Source organism: Chondrus crispus, genomic scaffold (genome assembly GCF_000350225.1).
Source record: "Chondrus crispus Stackhouse genomic scaffold, scaffold_307, whole genome shotgun sequence".
Classification (NCBI taxonomy): Eukaryota; Rhodophyta; class Florideophyceae; order Gigartinales; family Gigartinaceae; genus Chondrus; species Chondrus crispus.
In genome coordinates this window covers 7,746-30,786 of record NW_005179192.1, presented here as the reverse complement: position 1 = coordinate 30,786, position 23,041 = coordinate 7,746, and the positions used below count along the sequence as shown (strand labels likewise).

The window sequence follows — 23,041 nt, the reverse complement described above, 5'->3', positions numbered from 1 at the left end:
AACGATTGAGATTGTATATATCGGTTGACAAGGAGTGATGACTAGCTTAAGGTCGCAAGGCACAGTTGTAGCAGGAGGTGTACCTGGTGTGGACGAAGACGGAGATGGGTGACGAAAGGCTTTCTAAATTCTTTGAATTGGTTTGGTAGCGTCGCCGAGGTGACATGCTTTGTCAGGAACAGAATGAAATGTATGCGTATGACTCCTGCCAATCAGGTTGTGAAGATGGGGAAGAAGAGATAGTCTTTTGACAGGCAGGGTGGAGTATAGAGTGAACCTGAAGGTGCGTTGCATTACTGGACAAAAAATTGACGGAGAGCAGGAGGGAAATTTTCTGAGGTAGCAAGGAGGGCGAGAAGGTTGACAAGAGAAGAGGTAGAGTTGATGTCAGCATAGACATGTTCTAGGCTAGAACGTTGCTGCCGACGTTGTGCTACAGAAATGAAAGAGACTTGAATCATCCCGGACTCTGGAACGGGTCTGACGGGTCTCAGGGCCGTTCCTAACTCGCAGTTGAGTCGGGGATTGCATGTTTGCATGAAGAAGGTTTGTACTTTAGAGATCGAGCAGCCTCGTTGGCTGTATTCTCAACAAGAGCAAACACTCAAACAAACTGTTTTAATTCAATTAATATGAGTGCCAACCTCTTCATGTCTAATTAGAGATTCATAGATGTAGTTGAATGTGTTATGGTGGATCAAGCTCACCCATAAACATGTGGACAAATGGAGAAGGCATAATTGCGCGAAATATGTACACGTATCACACGCATAGATGGGACAGGACAGTGTGGGTACAGTACACGTGTACAGTACAATATTGTGCTGTATCCGTTCAAAGCAGTTTTTTAAATCAATTTGGCAGTCATCCATCATCGCTGCAGAGTCTGCAGTGATGATGGATGACTGCCAAACGAAAACAGAGGCAACTGGCCTCTGTTTTCGTTTTCTGTCAATTGATGCTGCCGCGTGTCATCAAGAAGGGGGGGTGCCCTGCCAGTGAAACATACAGTACCCTTGAGTATGTGAAATGCGGTCCAATTTCTAGGATTTCGAACAACGTGGAGAGAGCACGGAAAGTGGAGAGGTGCGGGAGGGGATTCCAGCATGGAGGGTGACGCGATGCGATGACCCTTGAAGGGTACGAAGGGTACGTTGTGCTGCACGGCAACGAGAAGCGCTAACAGGGGCAGCCGCACAGCCCATGATGCTTGTGCAGGCCCCGTTGGGGAAATCGTGAGGCAGTGGACAGGCACGGCGTCGAAGAGCTTTGATTCCGGACTCCGGACTTTGGCATGCAGGTATTCGACGCCGTTGTTGAGGCCAGAGGGCATGGTCTCGCATCCTGTCGTTGCGTGATTGTAATCGCGTCACGAAAGAGATCTGCCGAGAGGACGTTTGTCGTCGCCTCGACAGATTCTGTCGACAACGTCACATACTGCATAGAACCAATACAAGCGGCGATGCCCCCGCATCGGCGTAGGTGTGAAGCGAAGGCATAGAGAAACCGCGAGGGTCTACAGGTATGCTGCCTGCAATTGACAAGGCACGAAGGGGGTTTGCAAAAATTTACACCGGCGTGTGCGGCCTCGCGAGGCAGGGTCATGCGCCGGATGCTTGTGCGCCTTCTAATTATCATGACGCTGAGACGCGAGAGGTCTCACGAGATTGTTCGCGGTCTTCGGCACGCCCGTGGTGAGGATGTGACTCGCGTTGTGCGGTTAAATATCCTTGACGGCCGCGCGGTAGTTGTTGGCGCGGCATTTAGATCTGGAGGGGAATCGCCTCCCGGGGACGTTGGATCAACGGATGCGCCGGCGGAAGAGGGTGTGCCGCTGTATCGGGGAGAGCTGACCCGGGGTCTGTAGGGGTCAAGAGTTCGAAAGGGGTTGTTTCGCTTTGTATATTTCTTTCAGTACGACACAGTTGGTGGTAGAACGATACGTAAATTATGTTTGGGTAAATGGTGAAGGACTAGTCAGGGGGCACGAAAGGACGGTTAATCTACAGTCGAAAATGCAGTGGCTCCATTTAGAGAAAGGCTGTGGCTTTGCCAAGACTGCAAAAAGGAAAACGATGTTGCCGGGCGGCAGGGCAAGGCGACCGCCTGTGATGTGACTGCAGTGGGGTGGATGGAGTGGGGAAGGCAAAGTTGTTGTACAAGGGTACTGCACCGTAAAGGTTGCGGAAACGATGGGGCGGACTCTGTTGCAGTCTTGGCGGTGCGGTCACAGTGTCAGGGAGCGGCATTGCAAAGTGGGATGACAGCCGAGGAGGAGAGGGCCCGGGAATATGACGCGAAAAGACGTTGCACACACAGCTGGAATGGATGGCCGACATTACCCGACAGGCAAAGGGGATATTTTCAACGGAAAAAATACACAAGAACATGCGAGACCGCAGTCCACGCTCTGATAGCCCTTATGGCGGAGAAGCACAACATTGGAAACTGTTCTCCACGTTGTATTGGCGGGCTCCCATTGGATCCATAGACAAAACAGGTGGCCATTGGTCGGTTGCTGATCAGCAAGTCGAACGTCACGAATATGATCCCTGTTTACAGCAAATTTCTCACCGTTTGAAAATTCGTCCGGACCGTGGTCCGCAGTTGTTTACGGCTTCCACTGTCAGACACTCTCTTTTCTTACACTGCAAAATGCAAACATTGGATGGCGGGATCTGAACGATCCGCTCTTGTGACAGGTAATGGGATAGCGATTGTGCGAAATTATTCTGGAAATATATGATTTATTGACGGATGAAGTGGCGGTTGGTCATCGTAACAGTCATCGTAACAGTATTGCGTGGAAGTTTCGAGGAGTTTGGATTGGTGTTTGGATTGGTGTTTGGCTCGCCATTTCAAGAGTCTCAAACACCCTAATTATGGGGACAAAAAGATTCTTTTGCACGTGGAGTGAAGCGAAGAGAGGAGTGGGGGGGAATAGTGTACGGGCCGAATGGGTCAACGTGGAGAATGGCTGGAAGGGGGGAGAGGCGAACGGCGAAAACCGTGGTGCATGTGTGGTCAGGAGAAAAGTCGTCTGTCTCAACGCGAATCACAGCGGCCGCTGGAGGCGCCAACTGCCGCGTGGCGAAGCGAAAGCGCACGCGGCAGAGGCGGCCGACGGCGGGCCGCTTCCACTTGTGCGATGGGCATTGGGCGGGGCCACAGTGAAGGGCGGACGTGGCAGGCATTGCGGGGCGCATTGCGCGGGAAAACAAGCGTTCATCAAGGACGGCTGACACCGGCCGGCAAGCCGCACCACGTAAGCCGTCCACGTCTAGGGTCCGGTGGCCCGCGGTCCACCTTCCACCTGTTGTCGTGTAAGCCCCGCTCGTTTAATCTTGCATTTGGCCCGTCGCCGGCGGGAGCACCCGGACCGATTGCTGCATTTCTCTCGCGATTTCGTATCGGGCAGCTTGCACAGACTTTGCCGACCGCCGGCTTGCATTCGGCATTTCCGCCTTTCCAAGACTGCTCACCACGAAATCTTCCGGCGTCCCCCGCATGCCCCACCGCCTCTCGGACCCTTCCCCTCGTTCCAACCCCCCCGCTTTTCGATTCCAAATCACATAATTAAGCCCCAGGTCCCCCCCCTCCCCACCCCTGCAGCGACGCAGCAATTATTTTCTTTGAGACTCTCCCGTAACCTACACTACGATCCATTTTGCTCGCCCCCGATTCCGTACTTACTTTCCCTGCACTCAACTCAACCCCTCATCCCCATAGCATAGATACACTCGCACCTTGCGCATCAGCCCCCCCCGTACTTTGATCGACCCACAAACTCCTTGCCCACTTTCGCACCGTTTCTACTTCCTAAACACCTCGGATAATCATCATGTCGAAGCCCGCGGTTGTCATCGACAATGGCTCTGGTCGCTGCAAGACCGGTATCGCCGGTGAGGACTGCCCGAAGGCCGTCTTCCCTGCAGTTATCGGCAAGCCGAAGCAGAAGGTAACTTTCACACCGTTCTGCATTCTTCCGATCTGCGTTAATTTCGTCCCATTCCGAGTTTGTTTCCTCGCTACTAACAACTCTAATTGGTATCGCCTCTTACTGCCTTATTGATGATACGCAACAGGGAATTATGGTTGGTACTGGCCAAAAGGATGAATACGTCGGTGACGCCGCCATGGCCCGCCGTGGTGTTCTCATCATCAAGTATCCGCTTGAGCACGGTATCGTCACCAACTGGGACGACATGGAGAAGATCTGGTCCCATGCCTTCTACTCTGAGCTTCGTGTCGATCCCCAGGAACATCCCGTTCTACTAACTGAAGCCCCTCTCAACCCCAAGGCTAACCGTGAACGCATGACTCAGATCATGTTCGAATCCTTCAACATTCCGGCTTTCTACGTCGCTATCCAGGCTGTCCTTTCCCTCTATGCCTCCGGCCGTACCTCCGGTATCGTTCTGGACTCAGGTGATGGTGTCACTCACACTGTTCCCATCTATGAGGGTTATTCCCTACCTCATGCTGTGCTCCGTATTGATCTCGCTGGCCGCGATCTTACTGGGTGGATGGCCAAGCTTCTCATGCAGCGCGGCTATTCTTTCACCACATCTGCCGAGCTCGAGATTGTGCGTGATGTCAAGCAGCAGTTGTGCTTCGTTGCTGAGGACTACGAGAAGGAGCTCGCCAACGCCTCCTCCAACTCCTCCCTCGAGAAGGAATACGAACTTCCGGACGGTCAGGTCATCACTGTCGAGGCTGAGCGATTCCAGTGCCCGGAGGCCCTCTTCAAGCCGGAGCTCTTGGGTATTGAAATGGATGGTATGCATTTGACTGCCTTTAACTCCATCATGAAGACCGATATCGATATTCGTAAGGATCTTTACAGCAACATTGTCATGTCCGGTGGTACTACTATGTTCGCCGGTATTGCTTCCCGTGTGCAGAAGGAGATTGAGACCCTGGCCCCGCCGTCCATGAAGATTAAGGTTATTGCCCCGCCGGAGCGCCAGTATTCCGTCTGGATTGGTGGCTCCATTTTGTCATCTCTCTCCACCTTCCAGCAGATGTGGGTGTCTAAGACCGAGTACGACGAGATGGGCCCGTCTGTTGTCCACCGCAAGTGCTTCTAAATCTTGTGTCAACTATATGTTGAAAACTAGGTAACTTGCTTACTGGGGGTCCCCTGTCATCTCATGTATCGAAAGCACTGTGCCTTCTGGCTTTTTCTTTTTAGTCTATTGCATGGTGCTTTCGCCAGTTTCGTGGTGCGTCTGTCTTGCGTGGGCTGGTCGCCGGGGTATTTTGGGTGATGCTTGTCCCGTCTTCTTCAAAAGATGTTTTTCGTCAGCCCGTATGGTAGCTAGCGCAGAGTAGTGTTCTTGACACCCTTTTCCTGATTTCTCATTTGGAGCGTCTCTTTCAGTGCGATGCAATGTATCGTTTCTAATTCCTAAAACAGTTCACTGCCAATTATATCCATGTCGCCTGCCGTCGTAGCGGAGTAGTAGCATAGAATCTCGGAAGAGGTAACAGAGACCACTTCCAAGATTCTGTGAAAGCATGTCCAGAGTACCCCCGCCTCCCGTGCGAGTGCTATCACTGCGGTTCCGCCTTTTTGCGTGCTTGCGCAACGCAACGGGAGGAAGACTACTAACTCGTCGGGTGACGGAACGAGTGAAGACGCCCTTTCCTTGCATCCTCAATGCGTCCCTTTCAAATTGGAAGGCTCTACACTGTACTGAAACTCCACACACGAACTTCTACCACGCAAGACAGCGGCTGCCGCAATAGCGCACGCAAGGCCTTAGAGGCTTGCGAAAACTCGTGAGAATCAAGAGCCGAAGCGCTTTTTTAGACCTCTCCGCTGATTTTATGTAGTATACTGCGCCCCCTCCTGGCGACTTGCTTAGACTTGCAAACAGCGTTAAAGTGAGGATCATGCTTACCATTGTATGGTACATTGGTAAGCAGTAACTTGCGCACAAAGGGGCTGGTCTACTTGGTTTGTGTGCCAAGGTTAAATCCTGTGGAGAAGATATAGAGGAGTGTGTGCATTTAACGAATGAGGTCACGGAGGGGCACAAAGGTACGGTATTTTATTGATGACACAGTTCACTGTTTACAGTTACACAGACAGAAAATTGGAACTTTAAAATCCATGTTTTTCGCGGTATCATCTGGATAAGAGGACCTTAAGCACCTCGTGTTTCCTTCAGGGCCTTCAGAGCCTTATGAGACTTCGCTTCAAGTTCTTTTATCTCCAGAGTCGATTCAAGCTCAATTGCAACTTCCTTGTGCAAGTTCATAACCACAGGATCAGCATGTGGATGGCTCAGCATATGTTCAATCTGCCGATGAACAGGGCACGCCGCAGTGAAAAGGTCTCCTATAAACTTATATTCCTCAATAATATCATGAAATGCTGACTGTATAGAGGGATTTTTTCCGATGACTGGGCCCCCGAGTTCTGCAAATTGAGCCTCTAGGTCTTTTGCAATGGCTTCAATGTGCTGCTTTGCCACATGTTCATATGCTTCATACTCCGACGGGCGACAGTGTTTCATTGTCAAAGCAACCATCCTGTTTCGTGCTTCGATCAATAGGGCCGTGGGGATGGGGCTCGGTTTGGAACTCATGATGGACAGATTTGTTTCGATACCTTTCGAACCTTCGCAATCACAAAGGCAATGCTCTGGTACAATTGTCTTCTTATTGAACACAAGGTTTATGCTTGACAAAAATTGCAAAACGCATAGACATCCGCTCCCGCGAAAATCTGGCAGGACAACGTCCGAGATTTCGATTTGTAATTACTCCGAGAAAGAACGCATGAAAAGGCAAAATAACGCTTGAAAACCTCGAACGTGACATGCAAAAGGCGAAGCTTGCATGATGAATTAGTATTCAAAATGTCCAATCGCATAAATCAAAGCAATGGTTTGCGCCCATGCTGCCTGCAACGAAAACGAAAAGTCCATATATGGCTGCAAACTCCAGAGAAAGGGGAATTATGACGACACACAAAGTATTGAAAATTAGTTGCATCTGATGAATCGGAGTGTATCGACTTTTATTTTCTCTCGAAGCGCGTATAGATACACCATCTCTCGCGAGTTGCGTGTCGTGGTACTTTAAACTTTCGAGCGCGAGTGAAAAAAAAGTTAGTACTGGAATCATATCATGAGTTCAAGAAGAGAGGGTGGGTCCTGATTGCAAATCAGCGATTCTGTTTATAGTTGCGAAGATTGGAGGCCTTCTCTTCTCAGAATATTTTTTGTGCAGCACCACTGTGGCACTGAATTAGCGACATGTCTCAAGAAAATGGTGACTTGGATAGACTTGCATCAAGAATTACGAAAACACCGCAAGACAAGAAGATCTTACGACTGATGCAATGTGAATACGTGAATCTTATGGTTAGCGCTACCACAAAGCTATGCCGTCCTTTCGAAAGAGATGGCCATATCCAATACGCTCAATCGTTCGTGTTGAAGGCTATTGCGTTGACTGAAGAGACTACCAGCACTGCAGAGGAACAGAGGATTGCCTTACGAGACATTGTCCGGACATTTATATCATCCGTGAACAAGTTTGGGAGGGAAACCGATTTGTTTTCTGAAACTGGATGGATGTTTGATTTTGTTGACAAGGAGGTGGGAAGAGGCACGGATAGAAAGTGCCATCTTAATCAGCATTTCAAGAGTCAGTGAGTGAGTGCAATGAATAAAGTGAATATTTACCTGTGACAGCGTGTTTCGGCCTCTACATGGCACTTACGGAACATGATGGGTTTCCAAATAGCAACGCTTCTACGTATGTAAGTTCCGACTCTGTCTTGAAATCTGCGACCAGTAGCGATTTTAGCCTCACCATTTGGACATGGACTGCAGATTAACGAATCTGGGAACTCTCATATTTATTCCTTTCATTTAGCAAGCGTTAGAAGAATGGAGTAAAGCTGACTAGCTAGGGCTTGTAAGAGTTCGGTTTACATGTAAAGATTGGTTATTGTCCAGTGACTCGAAAAATGTTGAGAAAAATTGAAGGAACCTTTTGTTCAAGTGATAGTATGTGCTGCGCTCTTCATAGTGCAGCAGAGGAGAGGGAGAAATTAATGACGCTGCCTTACCATGGGGTGGTACCGTAGTTTGCACCTGAAAAGGCTCACCACAAAAAATTGTCATGTTGCGTCTCATGTTGCAAGCAACTCTATGATTGCAGTACAGTATTGTTGCGGCAATTCCTCCGCGAGATACCGAGCGACCTGTGCCAACGAGAATCCACTCGTCTTCGTCTTTATTCTTCACAAGTCTGCTGCCCTCCCCTTCCCTATCTGCTCCAGGGACGGCTCTTAAGTAATCTATGCCCGGGGGCTGTCCTCTCTTCCCCCGACCTCTCCTGGCGCCCCCTTTCCCTTCAGCTTCCCTCTGCCCCAGTCCTGGCGCCCTCCTCCTGCTCCTTTCCTTCCACCCACACGGCCGGTGGCCTCCCCCGTCTTCTTGTCCCGGTCCAAGTTCCCTCGCAGCCACGGGTTTCCCTTCATTCTCCCTCTGTCTATCGCCGACAGTTCCCCACGCGCATGATCCCGCCACTTCTACTGCCTTTCGGTTGGTACGCCTCGGTTCCGGCCGTGTCCGCTTTGATTCGCCTTACGCGTGTCCACCTTGCCACCTGGCACCTGGGTTCATCCGTAACAGTATCGTCAAAGTGAACTGTCTAAAAAAAGGTTGATTTGTAAAACCTTTTTTTTGGAGAGGTGATGCTGTACAGGTGTACACGATGTGTGATTTGGATTTCTGGTTGTGCATCGCAAACTGTAGGATGAATGAAAAGAAACAACATTCGAAGAATTCTGCAGATTTTCATTCATCAGTTTAGAGTTGCCCTATCAGACACTGCGTAGATAGCACACGGCAGTACGTACGCTGAGGGGGTTGTAGAGTGAACCAGGTACGGGAGGTACCAGAGCCAGTGCCGTCAGGTTAAATCCCTGACGAGGGCGTGAACGGTGAACCGGTCGCGCAGGGACTGCATAGGCAGCCATAACAACGCTGCTCCAACCGGGCTGGAGGTCCAGCAAGGCGGTTGTAGCCAGTGGGGAAGTGCCCCACAACAATCAGAAGAGTCCCACAAAGGTGAAGGGAGATCGGGTGCCATACATCGAGTGGGCGGACAAGTAGGTGTCCGCAACTGTGGTCGTGCGAACAATGCAACATGTGCGAGCGCCACTGGACATGCCCAAGCCACCCTCCAGACCCAGAGCGGAGTCAGGGGGGTGTGGAAGGACACAATACCAGTGGGCTGTATGCAAGTGTTGGAAGTGCGTCCGGGGTCTGCGGCTTCTGTGGTGGTGCCGGCGAGGTTGGAAGTAACGAATCTTGCACATGCGGCACCCCCCCCGAGCCAGACTGCAGTTGGAGTGACACGAGCTCAGAGGGCAGCTTAGGAATAGTGGTGGACATAGGGTACCGTGACCCTTCACGTGAATACGACTTCGAGAATACGAGTATAGAGGTGATGGTGGGCGACCTCCGGACGATGGGGTGCAGCAGCCGCCTTGGTGGCGAAGAGTGGGGCATCCCCGACGGACCGTCCCTATTGGCCAGGACGTTTAGGTGCGGTGATCTAGGGTTTGCTGTACCTATAACGCGTGAAAGGCCCGCGGACCGAGCAGGCATTTTCGTAAGGGGCGGCACGGTCATATTCACTATTGGGGCCGCCGAGATGCAGGTCAGCCGGGTGTCAGAATTACCGACCCAAAACTGGTATGAGACCTCAACCAGGAGCTGGCCGTCATGGATCAATAGATCACGTGAGATCTACCAGACCTTGTACGAGGCAGAGTCGCACGGGATAATCAAGCTGGTATCGAGTGTGGGGGAGATGGAAGCCGGGAACGTCCTGATTGACGTGCCGTTACCGTGGTACGGAGGTAAGGTGTATAAGGGCCAGAAGTTGGTCGGCCTGCCGGAAGCCGACATATGGCAATGGACCGCAGAACACAGGCGTGGCGATTATGGACCCCAAGAGCTAATCTCGAAGGTGATGGTTCCAGTTGGGCATGTCGCTGGGCTGAGGAAAGTGTTCGACACGAACCCCACTAGGAACAACACTTGTTTCATGCGCGGCGGGACAATCGCGTACGAGATGTGGTGGGAGCTAGTGGAGTTGCGCAGTGTCAGTGAGGCTGTTGGTATGCCGGTCTGGGTATACAGCAGTGATCTATGGGACTGTTCTAGGCGGTCAATCTGGCTAGACCGGAGATCGGTAGAGGCAAGCCGGGGAGATGGTCTCGACTATGTTATAATTGGAAGGGACAACTCATCTGGTTTTGTCAGCCAGTGGGCCGACGAGGACCTCTCCACTCACGCTGAAGCTAGGTTCTGTGTGGAAACTCGCAAGTCAGACATATTCATGCCGTCCGTGGAGACCGTCTTCAGAGTGTGGAGCACGATGTGGAATAAGGCAAGTGAGGTCGAGTGCCTCGGGGATATAGCACGTCTTCTGAATATGTCTGAGGAGGCGGTGCTGATGTGTGGACAGGAGCCGAAGAAACTGGTGCCCTACGCACAGGATAGCGGGTGTTTTTTCAAGATGCAGAGGTCGTCCAGCATATCGAGGGGCACTGAGCAGATTGCCGAAATACCTGTGGAGGTTATGAAGCGGAGCGTAATCTCGTGCGATGCGGACGGTTACTGTGTTACCAGTCTTGGAAAGGGAAGGCTGGAAGTGGGCAGGAAGCATATAGGGCCGGTGAGGGTTGGAGAAGGCAGCAGGTTTGATTTGGTCCAGGGACTAGTAGGAAGGCAAACTGCCCTTCCGCTGGTATCACCTACGCACCGAAACACAGAATATGCGTAACCGGCCCACAGACCTGACAGGTGCACCGCAGCACTATGCACTGTTCCGCCCCTGAACCTGCGCCCGCGACACCAGGACCGGCACCTATAACATTGCCCCTGCCACAGCCCGGCGGACCAACGCTAGCCGGCGGCGCACTACCGGGCTCATAGAAACTGACTGCACAATCGCTCTCCGAGAGCTCACCTGGTCGCATGTCCCCCAGCATGTCGGCAGTTTAATGTTGCGATTATCTCAACCGCCTGGCACCGAGCAACCTGTTGAATGGGAATCCTCCCTCAATTTCCTTTATTGCTGCGTCTGCCCCCCCTCTTGTCTATCTCCGAGGGTTGGCTATTAAGTACTACTTCCCCGAGGGGGCTCGGCTGTCTCTGACCCCCAAAGGATATCAAAAATATATTCATATTTAAATAATTTAAATAATTCCTAAAGAATAACTTATTCTTTGGATGGGGAAAAAAGAATAACTTATTTATTTTCATGAATAATTCTAAATAATTCATGCTAGTTCGGCTTGACACTGGAACATTTTTAGCACACAATTTGCGAGAGAAGGGGCACAAATAATGCCCCACCTGCCACCAAAAAACACTTAGTGTAATTTGCGGAAGCTATCCAGTAGTACTTACTTGGTATCGTTGGAAAGCACTGGGTCCACTGATGGCGACTGTATGGCTTTTTTTGGAATCGCAAAGCTCTCATCTCCTCATGTGGAAATTTGGGAGTCGACGGTGACGTACAGTATACAGTTCGACAAAATACATCAAATTATTAAACCGCACTGAAAACGGTAGTATTTGATTATTTCAGACGTCAACCTACAGTGCATCTCTCCCAACGACATTACTGATAATGCAATCCTTTGAGATTATCAGCAAAGGTTTGCAAAGAGAAGAGTCTGTTGGCAAGAGAATAGACGCGTAGGTAGTAGTATAAATACCCGGAAGTGAACGGCAGAATAGCTGCCCGGACACAGAAAGGAAGAAAAAGAACCAACGCAGTAAAAGGAACGCGACCCTCAGCTCGCCCAATCCTGCCGGTGAATTTTTTACTGCTCACCTCCTTTCTTTTCTTTCTAATTTTCGTCACAGTCTAGACTTCAAGCCAAGTTAGTTTCTTCTAGAAAGAAATCAATCCAACCTCAAGTTTTTCAAGAGAAATCAATTCACACTCAAGAAATCAATTCAACCTCAAGTTTTTCAAGTTGTGGATTTTTTCAGAGAGTGGTCTTCCTATCTATTTCTTGATATTAACGCAGTACGTTTTATCAAGAAAGAGATAAACCTATCTTCCTCTTTTGTATAACTCTCACCGAAAATAGTAAAAGAGTAAGTTCTTTATTTTTTCACTCCCTCTAAAATAGGAATCTAGTTGCCTAACTAATTTCTATTTTAGTGGTACTCAAACCCAAAGGAGAGGAAGACTTTGGGGCACGGCAAGCCCCCGCAGAGCAGTCAGAAGATTTGTCCCAGCCAGGCGCACGGCCTCCACCCGGCACGCCTGTGGTGAACTGGGATAGCAACGGTGGGGACTCTATCAGCGTTTTGGATCTCATCAAACAGAAGGCTACCGCGGCAGACCAACCCCGCCCCGAAGACAAGAGTTACGGGAAATCAACACGTGTATCCGATTTACACGCGGACCAATCTGGACCCGTGGACAGCGCATCTCGGGTTTTCAACCGAATTAAGACTCGGACTACAGTAGCAAAACATAATTTGGGGATTCTGCCTGAAGGCGTGAATAGAACACTACATCGAGTGGCCACCGCGCGGATCAGAAAAAACCCCGCTACTGCTACCCCGCTCACTTGCGACGTTTGCAAAGTGACCCTCACTGGCAGGCACCAACTCCGGCAACACAGGGGCGGCAAGAAACACCGCGCACGCGAGGCCCGATATCAACGCGAGTCCCAGGAATTCTTCTGCGACATCTGCGAGCGCTTTTACCCCTCCGCGCACGACCTCGACGCGCACTTCATCGGCGCCTCTCACCGCCGCCGCGCCCAAATTTTGCGCGCGAGCGTGAACTAACACGTCAAGTTTAAAAAATAAAAAAATTTTAAACAGTTTTGAAATTCTTCTTTCTTAAATTTGATGCCATATTTCTTGAAACATTTTTGGAATTATTCTGGCACCATCTAGCGACCATTTTTCAATTGTTTGCCTCTCTCATAAATTGCTACGCAAAACGTATTACACGTTTGACAATAGCTATACCGCCAACACGTGTGAGAGACGATTATTAGTGAAATAGTGTTGCACTTGTACAACTAATTTGAACTGCCAAAACAGATTCGACATTCTATCCTGACAAGAGACCATGGTTGACCAGGCAGCACTGGAGACCCTTAAGAAGGATCTCAAATCGTATGAGCCACCATCGGCAGTCCATCAAGATATTATATTAGTCATCAGACTACACATCACTCGCCGAGAATCGGAGGACGAATTGGACGCAGAAATAACCGAAAATCTTCGTCAAGATATCCCTGTCGAATCACTGTACTCTTATGACATACTAAGGGGTACAACGTTTGTGTTCAGAATTATCCGTGATTTTTTACGCGCAGAGGGCGTAGAGTATAACAGACATCCAGCCACTGATCGCATTTCATGGGGAATAGTCAAAATGTTGTATTCGGATAAAGACGATATCGATTTCGCCTTCGAACGACTGGTACAACATAAGAAGAGCAGCCGGGCGAAACCAGCTACCATTCAAGAAAGTGACACTTCTCTTCCACTACAAGTTCATCACCCTGGAAGTCGTTATTCTGAATCAAGAACCGCACATAACATGGCTTTGCGATTCAATAATCAGGACAAATTCACGGGAAAACTGGGAGAGGATCTCACAGAACACATCAACAACTACATTGATACTGCTCAGGACTATAGCCTGGACCAAGGCAACAAACTTGCTTTTTTTCACAACATATTCGATGGAGAAGCAAAAAGATTATGTCGAGAGAAGGTGAGAGACAGATGTGGGAATTTCGGTCAAGCTTGTCAAATTATGCAAGAGGAATACAACAGTACTACTCGGCAGAACAGAATTCGTAAGTATCTTCAAAGCCTACGAATTCAATCTTTGATGCGTACTAAAAAGCTCAACACAGCCGAATATTTGGAAGAGTTACGTGAGATTATCACGATATTTGCCCCTCAAGGGCCACGAACTCACCGGTCCGAAGAAGACAAAGTCGAATATCTGTATAAGACCGTTGTTGGCGCGCCGTGGGCTAAATCAGCACTAGCAAACTCGCAATCAACAGCTGATCCCTGGGATTTCCAACAACTCTATACAGCATTAGACGCCGCCTGGCTTCAAGACCAGGAAGAAGAAGAGGGCAGAAAGAAAGATATGAACCTTGGTCAATCCATCCTGCATAAAGATATGAAGTCCACATCGAAGTATACTCCAGATCTTTACTACGAAGGCCAGAGGTATTATGGAAGACCGAGGAAACCGGGATCACGTTCATCTGCGCCGTTTCGCCCTTCTCACCAGGGTGCCAAGGCCGGTCAAAATGGGTTGGACCGTTACGGGAACCCTAGGCTATGCAACAATTGTCGGGATCCTAATCATTTCATCAGGGACTGCCCCAAACCTCGCAACGCTATGCGAAATGTTGCATCACAAGCCAGGAAATATCCGAAAAAAAGCCACGAGATCTTTTTCGAACTCTGCCAACAAGTTGAAGACGCCTTGTTCTCTACGGACGAAGGAGACCCCTCAGCCGCCATTGCAGAGGAAAACATCAAGCAAGAAGACTCCACCTCATCTGAGGAAGAGAGTCATCAGCCTTCTGATACACGAGGGCAAACATTCCACGTCACTGGTTCTGAGAACCGGGGAATAGCATCTGTTCTTGATCCAGAGGATTTTTGAGGAGAGGCAGTCTAATTTACCGTCGTAGTCTGAAGTCAAAAGGAAAGGACCCTTACTACGAGACTGTCCTCACGAAAAAAAGGTCCCGGTACAAAATTTCGCGAAGATCAATGACAGCCCATGAAATACGAAGGAATCGTCGTCTCAGAAAAGTGTCAAACGATGCAAAGACTTGCTCCGTATTGAGCACCAGCCGAGGAATTTCGCAAGTGAGTAACTACTCAAAGCCCCGGAAACAAGATTGGCAGGGGGCTTGTATCGATATTGGAGCTCAACGTACTGTCATTGGGCTAAGTCAAGCAAAAGCATATTGCAGATTTGTTGGATGCAAGTTCAAACCAAAAAGGAACTTTAACCAGTACAGATTTGGTGTTGACGTGCAGAAGTCGATAGGATCGATCTCAATCCGATTGCCATTCCTCAAAAATGGATTTGTGCCAAGGGATGTAGACGTAGTAAAAGCAAATGTCCCTTTTCTCTTAGGATTAGACTGGCTCGATAAACTGCACCTATACCTGGATACGACAAGAAATGAACTGATCAGCTCCCCGGGAAGAATTTCTGTGCCAGTGGTGAGGAAGTTTGGACATGTCTACCTGGAATGAAAAGAGACAGACGCAATACTATTCTCAAGAAGAGAACTGGTCAAGCTTCATAGAGGGTTTCGACACCCAACGGACATGAAACTTCTGAATCCCATAAGAAGAGCACGACCGCACGAGGCTACAGAGACCACCACAAAAGTCCTGAAAGAGATTTCTAAGTATTGCAATACCTGTGAAAGGCTTGGATCACAACCAACAAGATTCAAGACCACGTTACCCGCACTGCAAGAAGTTAAGTTCGGTGAAGAAATATCAATGGATCTTATGTTCGTTGAAGGAAAAGCAATTCTGCATATAGTCGACACCGCAACTCGATTCAGTTCGGCCATATTTTTAGACTCTCCGGGTCACAATTATGGACAGTCAGTCAACGGAATATGGCTTGCCTTCGTTGAGGCGTGGTGTACTCTCTATACGGGATTTCCTAACCGCATCAGAACTGATGCCGGCTGCGTTTTCACTTCACCTAGATGGAAAGAAATGGCCAAAAGCGTCGGGATAGAGCTCCTGATTTCGGGAGTCGAAGCTCACAACTCATTGGGCATTGGAGAAAGGCTACATGCACCCCTCCGAAGAATATATCGAAAGATAATATTAGACTTTCCTCAAATTGACCGCAACATTGCATTGAAATTGTCAATCAAGGCCATGAACGATACCAACGGAGATAACGAGTTAGTTCTCTCAATAGTCGTATTCGGGATAATACCAAGATTCCCAATCATTAGCTCAGATATACTCGCTCAGAAGGAAAGGATGCTTGCACTTTCAAAGGCTCAAATGGAGATGAATGCAGTAGTAGCAGAGAGGCGCATCCTTCCTGCTCTTACCAGAAACATCCCAACTGCAACCGATTTTGTATTTGAAATAGGTCAAGAAGTACTTGTCTATCAAGAAAGAAGTAAAGAATGGATTGGACCTGCCACCATCACAGGTGTAAGGGACAAAATAGTGGATGTCAAGAGCAACGACGGGCAATGGAATAAGACCATGACCATGCAACAAGTTAAGCCTTATGTTCGAGAAAGCTCTCAACCAACAGACATACTCTCACGAGACGAATTCCTAACTACCATGCTGGAACCTTTCAAGTCGTCAAATAGACCCAAACCGTCCTGTTTTGATGTCCAACTCACAGAAGTGATCAAACCTAACGACCCTAGATCAAAAGATGAACGATTTAGAGCCGCAAAGAAGAAAGAGCTACAGGGTCTGATTGAAAAAGGTACTTGGAAAATTGTTTGCAAGTCAGAAGTACCTGAGAACGCAAATATTCTCGGTGGTAGATTTGTACTAGCTATAAAGGATGAAGGCACCGAAGAAGAAGTATGGAAAGCCCGATTTGTTGTTCAAGGCTCCAGGGATAAGCTTAAGACATCTCTCGTGCACGATACGGCTACACCAAGGCAGCACTCCACCCGTGTGCTAATAGGACTAGCAGCAATATGTGGATTTCGACTATTCTCAACAGATGTGACACAAGCATACCTGCAAAGCGCGGAAAAGTTAATGAGGGATTTTTACATCAAACCGACAGGAGAATTTGAATTAAATCAAGACAAGCTACTAAAATTGCTTAAACCATTATACGTGCTGGCTGATAGTGGTGACTACTGGGGCCGTACCATCAGCAATCACATCAAACAGGACTTGAACATGACTGGAACAACAGGAGATAGGGCATTCTTTTTCAAATGCGTACGAGGAAAGCTTGATGGTATGTGCATAACTTAGGTAGACGATGCTCTCCAAGCAGGGACAAAAGATTACTCGACTCTTGCGCACAAAACAGAGGAAAAGTTCAAGTGTAAAGGTAGAACATACGATAAGTTTAACTTTGTCGGGGTGCAGGTTGAGAAAAAGGATTCTGAATACATGATTCACCAGACTTCATACATCCGAACGATAGACAAACTGCAAAATACGGCATCATACAAGGCATATCGATCACTCAGAGCGAAATTGGCCTGGATTACGTACACAAGACCAGATATATGTTTCTCCATTGCACAAGCCGCCCAAGGTACCAAATCACAGTATACTACGAACCCCAAACTTCAAATCCGACACATTAACCGCACCATTAGACGATTGAAGAAAGAACCATACGTGCCGTTGAGATATCCCAAGCTTGAATATAACCAATTACACATTAGGGTCAATTCAGATGCTTCATATGCAAACAAATCAGATGGCTCTTCTCAAATTGGGTATATCATATTTCTGTGTGATGGCAGTCATCTTTGCCAACCACTGTATTGGTCGTCTTACAAGGCTAAGCGAGTTTCAAGATCAGTTCTTGGCAGTGAAACAATGGCGTTGGCTGACTCATTTGACATGGCCTTTATGCTCAGACATGACATACAGAAGATGACGAATACAAAGATCCCCATCATGATGTTTACGAATAGTCTCTCACTATTTGATGTGATCACAAAAGCTTCTACCACGGTTGAGAAACGACTAATGATTGACCTTGAGGTAGTCAAAATGGCGTACCAGCAAAATGAAATGGAGCAAATCGGATTCATTCGGTCGGAACACAACCTGGCTGATTGCTTGACAAAAGCCAACGGCAACAAATCTCTCATCAACACATTAAAGTACGCAAGAATCACACACCCTGTGGACCAGTGGATTGACAGAAGCCAAACCGGGAATACGTCACGTCAAAAATAGAGGGAGTGTGGAAATTTGGGAGTCGACAGTGACGTATACAGTTGGACAAAATTCATCTAAATAATTAAACCGCACTGAAAACGGTAGTATTTGATTATTTCAGACGTCAACCTACAGTGCATCTCTCCCAACGACATTACCGATAATGCAATCCTTTGAGATTATCAGCAAAGGTTTGCAAAGAGGAGAGTCTGTTGGCAAGAGAATAGACGCGTAGGTAGTAGTATAAATACCCGGAAGTGAACGGCAGAATAGCTGCCCGGACACAGAAAGGAAGAAAAAGAACCAACGCAGTAAAAGGAACGCGACCCTCAGCTCGCCCGGTCCTGCCCGTGAATTTTTTACTGCTCACCTCCTTTCTTTTCTTTCTAATTTTCGTCACACCTCGAGGCGCTCTTGATCAAGAGCTGATCAAACATTGGCACTTTTCGCGGGAAAGACATCGGTAAAATAATCCAAAAACATTTCTTTTGCAGTATGAGCTCCGAGGGGTACGATAGTGTTGTCGACCTGCCCGCGCATATGTGTGCTCACAGAAACGCACCAGTTCGTTCTCGGATATGGAAAGCCCACTTAGATTCCATGAGGTTGGGTCTGAACCTCAACGGCGAGAGTCTCCTCAGGATGTGACAGTGCGCATCAAAGACTCCTCCGCCCCTCCTACCACATCCCCATCCCCCAACGCCACCATGTCGCCGCCGCCGCGGATCCCCCGCCCCGTCGCCTTCCTCTCCCTCCTCCTCCTCCTCTCCACCGCCGCCGCCACCCCGCGCCAAGTCCCCTTGGACTGCGGGCGCGCCCACGCGCGCACACGCCCGCCGTCCGCACGGTACACGACGTAGCGCCAGCCTCCGCCAACGCCACGGATTCCGCGCTCGCGTCCGCCGACCTAATCCTGCATCGCTACTCCTCCACGCTGCGCCTGATATCCATCTCAGAGGGCTCGCTCATCGCCTTCTTCGGCTACTTCCAAACCATCTAGATTTACCTCCCTTGTAGTTTTGTCCTGATTGACAGTACTACCAGAATCTGTGACTGTGCTTTGGAAAAATAATGTGACATTGTTTCGGTCTTCTTCTGATAGTGTCGGAGCGGGGTTTCTCGATTGGGTTCCTCGTCCGTCACGGACGCTGGAATGCCTTCTTCATTTTCTATATGTACAACAATTCTATCATCCAACAGCAGCCGTCGAACCTCCTTAGCAGATAAACATGAACATAAAACTGCTCTTAGAGTTTTCCCCTCTACAGAACAGGGTTTTGCGGCCTTAACGCCATCAACAATCGCACCTTTCAGTAAGGCATCACCTACATTTTGCTCCCTAAATGACCGATATAACTCAGTCGGGGAGGACGGTAATAAAGTTCAACAAATTGACAACAACATCTTCTCAATGAGTGTATGCAGGCTGTCCAACTCGTCAAACTTGAGCTCGCTTATTGGAAATAAACGTCGATCTTCACGTGGCAAACGTTTTGTCTCCCACCTTGGAATGTTCGTAGCTTCCAACAATCCAATAGGATTTATCTCATGATAACCAGATGCATAATCTTGGGATAAATCCTCTCTATCACATGAAGGCGAATTATTTTCTGAGGAAGAGGCCAGCCGGATTTTTTTGGCAGCAGCACCGGCAGATAGCCTTTGAAGGCGCTTTGGGGCCTTGGTCGGACGACGCCCAGGGCGTCGTTTTGGGCCATGACAGATGCAAGATGGGCATCGCGGGCATGTACCGCACACACGACAGACGCCTTGCTTATGTCCGCATGTCATTGGGGATTGAGATTGGCGCACCAATTGACCACAGTCAATGTGAAGAGAAGAGGTTTGGGGGGATTCGGCAAGCGTTCGAGACCTGAATAAAGTAGTCGCCGAACCGAAGGACTTCTTGTGAATATCGAATTCACAATTGCAATTGCTGACGATAAGAGGATGTGCTGCCGTAAACGTCGGCCTCATGACATTGAGAACGAACGAGCACATGATGCTTCTTCGTCCTGCATCTCTTGCAATCTTAATGCAACATTGCTGGATACTTTCGCGAGTGGATATGATGCACTGGGTCATTTTTTGATTATTTTTACCGATGTCCGAAAGAGCCGTTACACCCGTCAACCCCCCAAATCACTCACCATTGCTGTCGAAATGCGAGACCCTTGTCGTACTCCAATCAATCCCATACTCCGTGGGATGATCAGGGACATCCAAGTGACCGTTTCGTGAAGTAAGTTTCGAAATCGGACCAATGCGCAGGTTTCGCGCAAAATTTTATGTGGCTGATTTGGTGCCCCTTTTCTCGCAAATTGCGTGTTAGATTACATTCGACGTCGTGGAAGTGTACCCTTCCAAGAGAACCAGTTAATGTTAACAACGATCGAAGCAATGACTCCTAAGCTCAAGGGAAAACGGCTTGCTGAGCTCTCTTTCACGCGTGATGTACCCGGCAGCTCACATTGGACATGTAAGTGTGGCGCTAAACGGGTACAGAAGGGATCGGGTTACACAAACTTGTGCTCCCATGTCACCAGCGAGCACCCTGAGTATCGCGACCTTGGCTCTAATACATAATCTTCACACAAGCCCGTGACGGTCATGGATCACTTCTGGCCGCAGAAAACCCAGCAGATTCATGCATGGCTCGAACTGATCATAATGGGTCTGATGCCGTTTTCATTCTGCGAAAACGTCTATGCCAGGAAACACATGAAGCCAGAATCTGTATCTGTGAACACCTTCAAGAAATATATGGGCGGCCTAGTTCAATTAGTAGAACAAAAGGTATATGTAATGTTACCTGAGAGGTTTGCGCTGGTTTTCGATGGTTGGAGTTCAGGGACGACACACTATCTGGGCATGTTTGCTACATTTCCAGCCGAAATACCCAATGGTTATAGGTCCGTGCTCTTGACATTTTCACCTATGGGCGATGAGGAAGCATTGGATGCTGATGAGCATTTTACATTTGTTACATACATTCTTGGATTGTACAAGAGATCATGGGTTCACGTTGCTGCTATTATCGGCGACAACTGTTCTACTAACAAAGCCTTTGCCCGAAAAGCAGCCTGCAAGTTTATTGGCTGTGCTAGCCATAGATTCAATTTGGCGGTTCAAGACATTCTGTCAGATTACGATGATATCATTGGGTTGGTACGGAAGCTAATGATGAAGCTGGGAAATCTAATTCCAGCAGCGAAATTGCGGAAAATGACGCCGTTGAGGGCCAGGCGCAACAATGTCACACGATGGAGTTCTCCATTTGAAATGCTTTCGCGCTACAGGGAGATAAAAGATTTCCTTCCGCATATGCACATGGATTCAGTAGACGAGCTGATGCCAACGACGAGGCAAAATCGGGACATAGATGAATTGTTGGAGCGGTTGCGGGATCTAAACTCTGTCACAAAGTCGTTGCAAAGGGATGATTTAACAATGACTAACGCTCGTCATCTGTTTGATACTGTATTAGATTCGTATCCGGAAACCCGATCGAGACTGGCTCAAGACGCCAGTATTGTCTACCATCATTTATTTGAACGGGCCGTGGTGAAAGTGCTTCAGAAGTTGACTATGGATCTATCGGTCGATGAGGAGAGAGCAGTAGAACACCTCAGGACTAATGTGAATGACGATGTCGACATGCCAGACATGTCTGGCACATCGCTTGCTGATCGTGCTTTTAAACGAAGAAGAATAAGCCAGAATGGCTCAATTAGCCAATATTTAGACCTGTGCTTCCTCCTCCCGACCTCCAATATTTGTGAGAGGCTATTCTCTCAGGCCGGCTACGCCTTAACTGATCGCCGACAGAGCATACTGCCAACCAATTTCGAGTCACAGATGTTTCTGAATGTCAATTCAGACCTTTGGGGCATTGCAGAAGTGAATAAAGTAATACAATGAATTATTCTGAATAATTTAAATAACTTGTTCTTTTTTTGCTTCGAAAAAAATAACTTATTCTTTTCTTGCTACGAAAAAATAACTTATTCTCAGTCTCGTTTCGAAAAAATATATTTAAATATATTTTTGATACCCTTTGCTTCCCCGAGGGGGCTCGGCTGTCTCTGACCCCCCCTTGCCTACTCCCTTCGTCGTCTCTCTCCCTCTCTTGCCCCACAAAAATGACTACTCCCTCGCTGCCTTTCCTTTCGCTTCCCTTAACGACAGCCCCGCGCTCCCCTCGCCCCGACTCCTGCCATCCGGTGCCGTCTTCATTTCCCTTCGGGAACTGGATCCCCCGCGCTTTCGCTTCCCTACAGGAGCACGCGTGTCCTTCAGTTTCGGTTCATGGACCCGTTGTCCACGTCTCTACGTGTTTCTAAGTCATTTCTCAACATCCGTCCCTTTTCCTTCGCCTCTGCTCATTCCCCGGGATTGCTCCGCGATTTTCTTTCCCTGCGATCAAACATCTGCACAATTATGTTTGGTATGTCTTCCTCCTTTGTCCAGCCTGGGGACTTCCTGCCGGCGATACGAACCTTGAACAGCCTTTGCCTCTTCCCAGTTCGGGGCTCCCCAAATTCTTTCCAATCCTTCATGCGCTCGAGTAGTCTCAATCCATCCGGAAACACGCCATTCCTCGCATCGCAGGTCTGAGTCGCGCCGGCAGCAATCTTCTGCATCCGGTTCGGGTGGACGCGAGCGACCTTCTTCCCCAACTCTGACTTCAGGAGGAAGCTCACGGGAGACAGGACTTCGTCAACGCGGTACGGTCCCAGCCAGGGTCGGATGATTTTGTTACCTTCTTTGCTGGCGAGTTCTGGAGACCACACCAGAACCCGGTCTCCGACAACAAATCCCAGGTCCCTCACCTCTTTGTCATATCTGTGGGATAACTCCTCTCCGGCCTGGGTTGGGTGAGAGGCGGAGGCTTTAGCGAGGGAGCACGCGGCGTGGACGCGACGCGCTAATTGAACCGATCGGACAAGCTCGCGAAAAGGGAGTGGCTCACTGGCCGGTTACGGGCAGTCGCTCCGTGGTGCGTGAACGGGAGCGACCGGTAACGGGTTAGAAGCCAGCGCGCGCGATAGACAACCGAA

At 48.8% G+C, this 23,041-nt stretch overlaps 4 protein-coding genes; 3 read left to right on the top strand and 1 right to left on the bottom strand.

The window, feature by feature from the left end:
* Positions 1-3,769: 3,769 nt before the first annotated feature.
* On the top strand, positions 3,770-5,433 carry CHC_T00008840001 (actin). XM_005717205.1 is given in 4 exon segments: positions 3,770-3,841; positions 3,842-3,958; positions 4,086-5,090; positions 5,091-5,433. 2 exon segments carry the CDS (start codon positions 3,842-3,844, stop codon positions 5,088-5,090), a joined length of 1,122 nt encoding a protein of 373 aa, XP_005717262.1. The 5' UTR covers positions 3,770-3,841; the 3' UTR covers positions 5,091-5,433.
* A 719-nt stretch (positions 5,434-6,152) lies between these two features.
* On the bottom strand, positions 6,153-6,524 carry CHC_T00005659001 (hypothetical protein). Its single transcript, XM_005717204.1, has one exon. It carries the CDS (start codon positions 6,522-6,524, stop codon positions 6,153-6,155), a length of 372 nt encoding a protein of 123 aa, XP_005717261.1.
* Positions 6,525-8,090: 1,566 nt separating this feature from the next.
* Positions 8,091-8,315, top strand: CHC_T00005658001 (hypothetical protein). Its single transcript, XM_005717203.1, has one exon. The coding sequence runs from the start codon at positions 8,091-8,093 to the stop codon at positions 8,313-8,315; it is 225 nt and encodes a 74-aa protein (XP_005717260.1).
* Positions 8,316-9,174: 859 nt separating this feature from the next.
* On the top strand, positions 9,175-11,292 carry CHC_T00005657001 (hypothetical protein). XM_005717202.1 is given in 2 exon segments: positions 9,175-10,821; positions 10,822-11,292. 1 exon segment carries the CDS (start codon positions 9,175-9,177, stop codon positions 10,819-10,821), a length of 1,647 nt encoding a protein of 548 aa, XP_005717259.1. The 3' UTR covers positions 10,822-11,292.
* Positions 11,293-23,041: the final 11,749 nt, after the last annotated feature.